This window comes from Coturnix japonica, chromosome 2 (genome assembly GCF_054131305.1).
Source record: "Coturnix japonica strain WE chromosome 2, WE-NBRP24, whole genome shotgun sequence".
Taxonomy (NCBI): Eukaryota; Metazoa; Chordata; class Aves; order Galliformes; family Phasianidae; genus Coturnix; species Coturnix japonica.
In genome coordinates this window covers 17,270,001-17,281,916 of record NC_140664.1, presented here as the reverse complement: position 1 = coordinate 17,281,916, position 11,916 = coordinate 17,270,001, and the positions used below count along the sequence as shown (strand labels likewise).

General features: G+C 38.5%; 1 protein-coding gene and 1 long non-coding RNA gene across 2 annotated transcripts in view; one reads left to right on the top strand and one right to left on the bottom strand.

Moving 5' to 3' along the window:
* Nucleotides 1-733: 733 nt before the first annotated feature.
* On the bottom strand, nucleotides 734-11,846 carry LOC146761704 (uncharacterized). Its single transcript, XR_014942469.1, has 4 exons — nucleotides 11,735-11,846; nucleotides 7,236-7,353; nucleotides 4,075-4,211; nucleotides 734-2,419 (listed from the first exon to the last, which is right to left on the bottom strand). It is a non-coding gene; the product is annotated as an uncharacterized LOC146761704 (long non-coding RNA).
* Nucleotides 11,382-11,916, top strand: part of ZFPM2 (zinc finger protein, FOG family member 2) — a 300,041-nt gene continuing 299,506 nt past the window's right edge. Inside the window, exon 1 of the mRNA XM_015856138.3 lies at nucleotides 11,382-11,805. Within this exon, the coding sequence (XP_015711624.2) occupies nucleotides 11,766-11,805 (40 nt within the window). The 5' untranslated portion in view covers nucleotides 11,382-11,765. The remainder of the gene's footprint in view (nucleotides 11,806-11,916) is intronic.

The following is an 11,916-nucleotide window of genomic DNA, read 5'->3' as shown; positions in this document are numbered from 1 at the left end:
CACCTTAAGTAAGAAAAGCTAACAAGAAAGCAATACATCATATGCATAAAGTGAAATATATTGCTTACAGTCATTTAGCTTTATGTCAGAATTAAAGAAGATTTTGGAAATAATGTTAAAGCACAAGCTATTTAAACACCAGTAAGTGATAATGTAAAGCAGTTGTGCTTTGCTTCAGTGATACTGTGAATCTCTGGTAACAGTTTGCCATTATTGCTACTGGGATATGCTGATGTCATGACCTGATTTGGGATGAAGATCTGTATTTGATTACCAGTTTGAAAGTTTGCACAGTTTTAACATAAGGGACTGATTTTCAACACCTTCTACTGCTATCACTGAAGTTAAAGGGAGATATATCATTAGTTTCAAGGAGGAGAACTAGGGTCTTTGATTTTCTTAAGCAGTTTGAAAATGGAAGAGCCTGCGTGAGGTCAGCTGGTGAAACAGAAACAGAATCAAACTGTCGGAGGCCATTGCTTATAACCTCAATCTAAGATTCAGATAATATAAAACAAAGTTGAAAATGAGATGTATTTTAGAACAGATGGTATGTGGTTGTGATGATTTCAGGAACTATAGTACACTTAGAAAAGAAGGAGATCCATTCTGAACAGATAGTCAATATGTAAATATATACACTCAGTAGGTGCATTTATTGCATGGATGATAGTTTATTCTAAGATGAAGTCACTATAAATGAATGTTCTGAAATGTAAAAAGCAGAAACTGGTTGAAATTAAGTCTAAATTTTATTTATTTATTTATTTATTTATTTATTGTACAATGCAGCATGTCATTTTCAATACGAAATTTTGTTTAATAAAATGTATACACTTCAAAATGAAAAACTAGAAGTAAAAAAACCCAAACAGATAATAGCTGTTTACTTTTATGTAAATGAAATCTCTTGAACTCAAAAACTTCAGAAGGAGGATTTTCCAACAATACCATGCAGTCCAAATACTGCTGCATAGACCAAGGTCAACACTTTATAACCTATAAGTTCAAAAGAGTTTAACAGAGAGAACAAGGATGATATATTAACAAATACTGACAAAAATGTGAAAGGTAGATGAGAGAACCATGGAAGTAAGAGAACTGAAAGTAATATATGGAGTGGTGAGTAATAAATAAAATAAGGCATAGCTATTAACATGAATATTTTTCCACCTATCAAATGATCAAAAGCTTTGTTCAGTTTGTTCTAGATGAGGTAAAAACTGATCATTCTTCACATAAATCCTGTGTCTTGCATCCAGAGGACTTTATTGCAAACCCCAGAAAAAAATGACGGGAAGGAGGCCAAAGAAATTAGTACACTGCTATGTAGGCTGTTGAATTGAGTGCTACAAGCTCCGATTTCTTCTGAAAGAATGCATTAAAGTTGAAAAATGTTGAAAGTTACACATATTTTTTTGTCATCTGAGAATACAAGAAATGATGGTTTCATATAAATATTGGCTGTCAATCTTTGATAAAATAAACGTCTACAGAAAAAGGTTCACAATATAGCCTTTGGGTAAGATAATCAAAATTTTTTTTCTGATCTCAGCTGTATCTGAGTTAAACTAAGGAGTTTTCTGGTAGCACTTCCATTTTTAAACCAATTCATAGTTACTCCTGTTTTTCAGCCATATGCTGTTAAGTATTTTCTATTTTCAGAGACACATCAGTCATTTAGACATTGGTATACCTACAGTATGAAGCAGTAAAAAAACTGAGAGCTGAGTCCTCCAAATAATTCACAGCAAATATCTAGTTTTAATCTCACTTTTACACTTATGGAGACACTCACTAGTGAAAATGCAGACCTCAGAAGTACAGAATACAACATGGAAGCATAATGACAAGGAATATAAAGTAGAAACATGTGTTGATTGATTCCTTAGCTTCAGAGAAATAAAAGTTCCTTTCTGATGTCCTAAAATTTCATAGAATCATAGAGTGGTTTGTGTTGGAAGGGATCTTTAAGATCATCTAGTGCCAATCCCCCTACTATAGGCAGGAACACCACCCAGTAGACCACGTTGTTCACAGCCCCATCCAGCCTGGCCTTGAGTGCTTCCAGGGAGGGGCATCTGCAACCTCTCTGGATAACCTGTTCAGGTGTCTCACCACCCTCACAGCAAAGAATTTCTTCCTAATATCTAGTCTAAATCTACCCTCTTCTAGTTTAGACATTTCCCCTCTCCCTGGCACTATAAATCCTTCCTTATAAAATGTCTCTCCCCAGCTTTCCTTAGGTCTTCTTCAGGTACAGGAAGGCCACTTATAAGGTCATCCCAGAGTCTTCTCTTCTTCAGGCAGAGGAGACCCAAATCTCTCAGCCCATCCCCATAGGAAAGTTGCTCCAGCCCTCTAATCATCAATCCTCAGTCCAGAAGCAACATGGAATCTTATACATTCGATATGCAGGCTAAAAGGATGGATTAAAGATTAGGTGCAAAGTGGTGGGAAAGCAAAGGAAATAGCACTGTTAATGATTTTACAAAAATAATAATGAGACATAATATTAAAATAAGAAAATAACTCTTCATTAATATTTCCAGCGAGTAATTCAGGGAATCAATTGCCAGGAAGCAACAATTTCACTTGTACAATTTTTACTTTTTTTATTTGAACCAAAATCAAATTAAAAACAACTGCAAAAGCTCATTGAGCAAAAATGCTAGTATGTGACTATCTCAGTCATGAAATCTACCACTTCATGGCCAGAGAGCGACCACAGCAACAACCTCTATAGAACAGATCACATTTCAGAAGTTTCTAGGATTTTGTTGGTTGGTGTCCAAAAAGTGGGAAAATAGGAATACGAATATGGGTTACATAAATTAGACTGCTTGGTGTTTATTATAGAACTATTACCACATAAACAGTGAAAAAAGAAGCTAATTTATTGACTCAGCATTGTCATGTCTATGGAGTCACTATTGGAGCTCTCACTGTTGCATGGTGACTCCAATTAACAAGTACTGAAATAATTTGAGACATATGAAAGTAAAATAGCTACCCACATTTTTGAAAAGAACATCACTGAAAATGAATTTATAAATAGCACCTCTCAGAAAGATACCTTTTGTTTACTAGTGGCAGTACACAAAAATTAGTGATCTGGATTTGAAAGTAAATGGATAAATCTAATGCGCAAGAAATTTAAAAGAACAAATACAGTAAACTCAATGTTTTTGTTACACTCAGCAAGTTACTGAGGTCTGCAAAGTTTAAAGAGAACAAATTCGGTCTAATATTTTTGATTGACAGTACTAGAAATTCTGCTGGTGGATTAGATTACATTTGACATACAAGAAATGAAGGTAAATTAATTAGAGCAAGAGACAAGTATTGTGTACCAGGATTTAAAGAGTCTCTAACATTTACTGATCTTATGGACCAGAGCAAATATATTGCCATGGCCTACGTGCTGGTTTATCCAAACTCCCTGAAGTAAGTAACAGCGGGATGAGACCGATGTGTGCACTGTTCTGTGCACTATCCAAGTGGCATGTTGTGTAGCCAGTAAAACTGCCTTACAGCAGTGATCTCTCCTTGTTGTGCTGCATCTCATCACTCTGGTTGCTTTCTTATAAATGCAGCTCTGCTCATTTCTCACTGCTCATTGTCACAGGTTTTTGAATCACATACACTTCTGTTCTGATTCCATAAAACTTCAGTTTCTTAAACTGAAATGTAGAACAGTGAACTTATACAGTTTTCAAAAGTGCTAGTTCAGTGGGATCCATACAAGTTAACCTTAGTTATCTGATATTTGGGTAACTTCTAATTTACGAAAATATGAATGACTGCTTGTTGCATAGTAGAGAGAACCTGTAATACAGAGTCGTTCATTTTAGATTCTGTTCCTAATAAGATGCTTTATTACTTAAAGATGTTTCATTAATTACTACTAATTAATCAGTATTTTATATGAATGAGGCTAACCAACATCTTTCCTTTAAAATACAGAAATCAAAGGTTAGATTATTAACTATTTAGTTGCTTACACCACAGTGAAACAAATGCTAGGTAATTTATGATTGGAGAATACTACAAAATTAATTGCTCTAAACTCACTTGTACTGATGAAAATGATCTTCTGAAATTGAGGGCAACTTGATCCCTTGGGTTCCTGATGGGAAATGGTAACGGAGTGGTTCTTCAGGATTTTTATTTGGAGAGCTTCCATCGAAGTTCTTTCAAAATCAGCGAGACTGAGAAACAATCATGAAATTAATTTCCTGCCTCCTATATGCTATTTTATTTCTGAACTGGCAGTATTATTCAAAGGTTTGTCTCAAGTTTAACATTGTTGAAATCAGATTGATTTGTAACTTGAAATTTCATTTTCAAGAGGGATTAAAAAGGAAGACGAGAAAGGCAAGAAGTTATTGAGACAATAAAATTGTAAACAATTAAAAAAAATTATAAAAATCAAAGATTTTCTTTGAAAGTGTACAAATTTGTGGATGCTACTAGTGGATTGAAGGGGAGGAGAGTTTAAGTTAAATTTTGCTCTGAGCAGATGCTGTATAAAGGAGATTAAGTTGCTAATAGCAGCAAAGTCAGTGATGTACTTAAGTCAACCAGATTTAAGTGTTATTTACCTTTTGCCTTTGTTCTTTGATCACTATATTGTTGTGCAAAGCATCTGATTCTGAGGGTAGAAAAACCTTCTGAAAGACTATTTGGTAAGATTTCCTTTCTAATGTCATTCATTTTAATTGTAAAAACAGAAATTGAAGAGTTGCATAGTTTATTAACACCCTCTTAAAAAACAAAAATATATCTATGTAAATACTAAATTTGCAAAGGAGATGCTATGATGGCATAAACTGTGAGAATTTTATAATAGATTCTATTATTTATTGCAATTAATGATGCACTCATATATTTCTTCAGCTGGTAAGTGGTAACAATTCTGATAAACAGAAAGAGGATACTGTTACTACTCAGAGTTAGGGGAGAATCGTTTGCACAATATGATGGAGCAGATAATTGTAAGTACAGATTAAGCCATAGAAACTACCAACAACTGTTACACATTTGTGCAAGACCACCCACTAGACAGATACATGGCAGAAGAAAAATTGAGCTGAAAAAACTAATGAACATGATTAAAAGGCACTGGTAAACCAGTAGATTCACAATAAGCACTGTTGTACGTATAGGGTAGATAATGATTTCTGCTTCCATTTCTAATGTTTTTCAACTCTTAAGAATTCTGTGTATGTTAAAGAGATGCTCCGTGCATGTGTAATATTCTTCACCAAAACTGGGCAGAGATGCCCATAATATCTAATTTGTTTATTTGCAGTGATGCAGACACTGATTACTGCTCCCAGAAGGGGTGAAATATAACAGTTACAGTGGACTGGAAGGCCAAGGAGAAGAGAAAATGTTATTCTAGTTCAAGCTCTGATTATAGTTGCCCTTTATACTCATGTCAGTTCTTCATGAGTGTTGTAGTCGGAAGCCATAAACAGTAATTTGACAATGTTAATGTTATCTTTTCCATGTTATTCTGTGTCTACATGAAATACTGCTATTGGCTTATTTAAAAACAAAGAAAGATGGAAAAAAAGATTTTACGACACTACAACCATCTGTTCATCTTTTTTTTTTTTTCCCTGTCTGTTTCTCCTATTCAACTGTTCCTCATCTTTTTCTTCCTTTTTGTTTTATTTCCTTCCCAAATCCTCCGTTTCTGTGCTTAGAAGCTGATAGAGAACTTGTGCTACACTATTGTTTGTGTCTCTGAGAAAGGTGACTCTCAGAGGCCCACACTATAGAGCGTTAAGTCTGCGTGAAGGGGCAGGGTGCTCCTGGGAAGAACAGGGTCGCAGAATGCAGAGTCCTGTGACTTGTAACAAAACTGGCCTCTGAAGCTCATGAACGTGCCAAAACAGTAAGTTACTGCTGCTCTGTGCTGTGCAGTCTTGCTACTGGCAGAAGTTCACAATGTGGTGTGGGCTTATAGATATTTCAGTAGATTTTTAAGTTTTCAGAGACCATCTGTAAACAGTGGGGGTGAATGGGCTGCATTTCATAAAACTGAGGCATCCAGAAGTGTTTCTTCGTAGGACAATGTTCTTTCCACTCCCCACTACAGAGGCTGCCATATGTGTTGATACAGTATCTCGTTCTGAATGTACACTGGTGTTTTTCAGCTTTCTTCAACTGCAAAGCTTTATCTAGCTAAGCCACAGCTTAGCTTTCACAGCAACTTTCAATTGCAAATGACAGCATGTTATCTTGCACAAATCATTTTTGCAGTACTATTTTGCAGCTCTTAAGATTTATGGTTTATCAAAATCAGGAACTGTTGTATAATTTTTCAGAAATAAATGCAAATTTTAAATTAATTAATTAATTATTTTTTCAGGGTATTAATGCAATCATTTGCATTAAAAAGACATTTTATTATTATTATTATTATTATTATTATTATTATTATTATTATTATTATTATTATTATTATTATTATTATTATTATTATTATGAAGAAGAAGAAGAAGAAGAAGAAGAAGAAGAAGAAAAAGAAGAAAAAGAAGAAAATTACAACAGCTATTCTGTGATTCTAAGTTACCCAAAAAGTCTAAGCAGTTTGGTAGACTAACAGTTTGCTGATCCATGAGATTACCTGAGCAATATCAAAGAGCACCCAGTCAGGAAATGAAGAATAATCTTTGCCACTATTTCTGGATAATAAATAAGATATAAATTTTAATGTGAGATGAGAAGTATCTTGCATAACTAAACTACTGAAAGAGTGCAAGAATTGCTTCTCTAAATAAATAAATGAGAAGACAGCAAACTAACACCAAGAAAACACTAAGCCATACACCAACCAAAAAAAATGAACTCAAATCCAGAATGTATCCTTCTTAGGAAAAGTCTGCTTATGAATCCAGAAAGTTTCTGAGGTCTCCATTTATTTCTAATTGTAACAGTATTCTTCCTTCTCCATATGGAATGGACATGGGATTTGGCCTCTAAACACTGGCAGATCTCCCAGAATGGATGCAAAGGTCTGGACTATCAATGTGCAGTCTGACTCAGCACTGATTCCAACACTCTGTGTGTCTGGCTTCCTACATTGCTGTATCCACTGAAATCTTGTGGCCAGGAACTTCACTATGGGGTTGTGACCAGTGCAGGGAAATAAAACATTCAAAAAAAAAATGTAACATTCTAACTTGTTTTCATGACCAGTTGAAAGGACAATACATACCCACCAGTCTCACTCACTCTTCTTGGATCTCCTCAGATCTTCCATAGGTTCCTGCACACAGTAACGAATCTTGCAGCATTTTCCCCATGTCTTCTGGATACAAACTGGCAGAGGTTTTTCTTCTTCATTTCAAAAAAACCAGAGGAAACGTTACTTCTGAATTCAAGGCTCAACATGTTCAGTCAGCTGCTTGGTGATATTTTTAAGTCTATTTTCTTGTCTAATCTAAGTTTCTTTACTTTTTCAGCATATGTGTGTCATGACAGCACAAAACATTTCCAAATTATGAAATGAGTCAAATTGTTTGTAGATTTTTTGAACAGCAGCTGGAAAAAGGTGTGAGTTTTCCATATTCGTGTTGCAATGATATTAATTCTGAGCTTTAATAATGATAATTTCTTTGTCAGCCTGGACAACTGCTTTCTTACTGAAGGGAGCAGAGTTTAAAATACTATGCTATACACAGTTTCTAACACTGTAAGCAGATAATATGTAAGAATGTACTACCATTTATAATTCTTCAGTTGGAGAAAATAAAACATAATGATTGAAGTCATTGAAGAATCCAAGTCCTTAAAAGAAAATCAAAATCAAAGAACCCAATAGAGTATATATTTTTAATATCACATACTCTTCCTAATTTCCTTGCTGTTTTTCCTTGGGAAATCTTCATTATATATTAGTGTTTTTCTATAAAACAGCTTGTATCCAGATTTATTTGAGAAGTCTGGAACGATTTTGCCAGCTGTACACTCCTTTTCTCTAAATAAATAAATAAAACCCACCTGCTACCAAGAGAAAAATGTAGTATTTCTGTATTTCCCATTTTCAGTGATAGTATTGAAAGGCTGTATTAGAAATCACTCTCTGAATCATTCTCTGAAGAAGGGCATTGTTTTTAAAACTATGCATGTTATCTATGTGTAAGTTTACTGACATTTAAAGATCATGGAAATCTAAGCTGCAGTTTTCCTAGTTTCTTTGCCAGAGTCCTGGCCTTTCAGGATTTTAAGTTTTAAACTGCAGTAACCATTCAGTTAGAGGCTTTTATAAATCTTAGCAGAACCTTCATAAGGTATTTTTAGACAGTTGGAAGTAATGATGCTAGAGACGATTAAGAAACAGGTCTCTATGGAGGTTTTCTTCTTGAGTTACTGCAATTGACATGTCTTCTGAAATGGGCAAATGCCACCAGTGCTCACTCTGAATTATCATTTTGGATAAAACAGTACAACATTTTTAATCTATTCTTACTCCACTCTTTCTAGTAATCTGCCTGTACTGTGTTTATTGGCAGACAAACACTAGAGACATTATGTCCCCAGTTTCCATGCTTGGATGCTGCACCTGGCCCTGCTGAGTAGGCAAACAACTCTGCAAGCACTTTATCATTGCAACAGGCAGCATTAAATAGGTGAATTTCAAGAGCCACAACAGCACAGGTACCGCAGCCCTGGTGCAGACATCATCAAAGCTATCAGTACAGTGAAAATGACATTGTTCTTTTTGGAAGATGTGTGTGTGCAGAGGTTAATTCTTAAGATAAAAATCTAGGTTGAATGACTGCCTCTAAAGGGCCTATTTCTCTAAGAGAAAGCTACACCACATGACTTGTGTCAGTACGGCAGTATGTCAGTCTCATCTGCTATACACACTAAAACTTTATTTTTATTTGGGGTACGTTATTTGCTACTCATTCTGCTAAAGAAAAAAATAATATAATTTTCACACAGCACTTTGTGCTAACTGCAAGTTTCTCTGTTAAATTTGGGAGAACTGTTCATTAATTTACACTCTTAATTACATTTTAAAACAGCAAGCATATCTATGTTTCTTTCTAGAATTTCGTAAACAGCTTCTTAACCTTTAGCTAAACAAGTCCAAAACTCATTGAAATGACTGAGTATAATAACACTTTAAGTGATCAAATACATCTCTCGGAGTAGTTGAAGAAATAATACATCTTTATATGTCCTCTTTGAGCTGACAAAGTAGAATATGGCTTTAATATCTCAGAACACACAAAGTATATAACTTACATTGCTGCTTAAATATTTACGAAAGCAAGAGTCAGCATAATAATGATGCTCTTATGTAATTTACTCTAAATGGTATACAGGAATAAACAGTTATTTGTGATACAGAATCTAGCAGTGCCCCATTTTGCATTGTGTTTATCACTTATTTATAACTGTTCTATACCATGTAGAGTGTATTAGTTTTTAAGCTACTGTGGCCAAAGTGTTTTACAACTTGCAATTTGTCTATAGTCCAAACGTAGGAAACAGGTTACGCAACTCCATTCCTTTGCATTGAAACAGCAGTAAGCCTAAAGTTGATAGATGTCAAATTACCTGTTTGATCTGAAAACACTCTGTGGAAGGCAGGCAAAAAACAGATAGAGGAACAAGAACCTACCTGAAAAAGAAAACAGCTAATTCTGACTAGGAAACTGAGCCAAGATTCAAGGAAATGCTGAAAATAGGTAAAGATTCTTTCACATGTAAATAACACTAAATCTAATTTGAAAGATGGGTATCTCAGGCTCTGTTCTAGCCTAATTCTGCAGCAAACCTGTATGAGAGTATTTCATTTGGTGGACTGGTATGTTTGTCTAATTGCCACATAATACATTCTTGAAAACACTACCACTGCTTCACTGGTGTTTGAACATGAGCTTACACCTCTAAAGAGTAAAATGAAATATAAATGTAGCACACTGTATTCATTTCAACTAATAAAAGAACATGTATTATTCACTCAGATTCCTTAAAATGCCTGAAAAACAAATAATCACTACAGTTTGCAGTTTCTGTCGTGTTTTCTTCTTTACAAAGAAGTGTCTCAGCAGATTTACAAACATCACTTTCTAAAAAAAACTATATACTAAAAAAACTTAGAAAGTGGCTGTGTTATAAAGTCTACTGCTTATGTGAAGACTTTTCCTATATTGGTCAAACAGTCACTGAAAGTTCTGAAAGATCAAGCTAAAAACTGTTTCTGTTCAAGTATTCGGACCACAGATGTGTGAGTTAAATAGATGTTTTAACAGTTTAACTGCGGGGAAAGTGTTTCCAGCTAGTGAATCTGTAAGACACACAATATCACAATACACGCAGGTGTCAGACCTGAAATTTGAGGAAACACAGTAACAAAGATGGTTCAATACCAAGCATCCCTCCTGGGCAGAAGTGAAATCAGGTTGATTTTTTCCCCCAAGATTTTTGCAAAGTTTATTTTTGACAACACCAAGAATCTGGTAAGGTGTGCAATGCTGAGCAGAACGGTGAGGTAAGGAAAGCATGGGCTGTTTGTACACTTGTATTCGGGAACTGGATGAGCTGGCTCACTAAAGCAGCGTAGTCAAGGGAAAGTTTGTCCTAAAGACATAGTCAGAACACCTAATAAGTGACAGAAGTGTCAGATGTTGATTTCTACTACCACTGTTTAGAAGGGCAAAGCTAACCAGAGACCGGGTCGGTAGTTGTTTTATCTCCATTCTTCATCCGCAAGTCAAAAAGCGAGACACCGCAGGGGGAAGCGCCGACTACCACGCACCCAACATCAGCTCCACGGCAGGCACCCGCGGTGAGCGGGCAGGTCACGGAGCTGACCTCCCACCGGGGGACACCGCTGTAGGCTCCCCGCACCCGGGGCTGAGGGGCAGCCTGCCCCTCGCATCCATAGCGCTCCCCGCCGCGCTACCGACACCTGCGAAGCGGCGGCGGGACCCGGACGGCAGAGAACTCAGCTCTCCCCGCTCCGCCTCGTACCCTGCGGGCACACCCGGCTTCCACAGCGCCGGCCCAAGGGATCAAGGCAGGAGGAAGCATCTGCCCTTCCGACGGGCAGCGCTGCGGGGCGCGAAGCACCCGGCTCTGCGTGCGCCCCGTGAGGGCTGCGCAGCTGTGACGGAGTTTCTTCCGTCGTTCTCTCTCCGGAAAGTTACGGCCCACAACCTCGACAGCGCCCGGACATCCGAAGCCTCCCGCGCCCAAAGGCGTGAGGCGAACCGCACGCGGACCCGTCTCCGGGAGCAGCCGCTGCCCGTCAGGGCTGACGGACAAACCCCCTTATTCCGCCCCCCCCCGTCCCGGAAAGCCCCTCCCTCGCCCCCTCCCTCGCCGCCACCTCCCGCCGCCCGTCAGTCGGAGCGGATCGCGGCGCGGGGAGCGGAGGCGGTGCGGCAACGGCAGAGAGCGGGCGAGAGAGGGAGAGAGAGAGCGAGGAGCCGGCTCTCCCCTCCCTCCCTCTCTCCCTCCTTCCTTCCTCCTCTCCCTCCCTCCCTCGGTCCTTCCCCCCCCCCCCTCCCTCCGCTCTCTCCGCCGCTCTCTCCCCCTCGTTCTCGCTCTCCCCGTTCCTCTTCCCTTGTCCACACGCGCTCTTCCCCTCTCCCCGCTCCTTTGCGGTCTCACTCGTTTCGGGGCGGCCGCGGCCCCTCGATGAGCGCCGTCTGTTGATCTGTCACCGCCCTCAGCCGTCCCTCCCCGCTCCGCTCCGTACCTGGGGCGAGGCAGGAGCGGCCGCCGGCAGCATGTCCCGCAGGAAGCAGAGCAAACCCCGGCAGATCAAACGTAAGTTTCCGGAGGGGGGCTCCCTCCAACACACTTCTGTTTACCTCGCGCTCGGGAGGCGGCACGGAGCCGCTTGCGGGGAACGCTGGGTCCGGAGCGCCCGAACTTTGC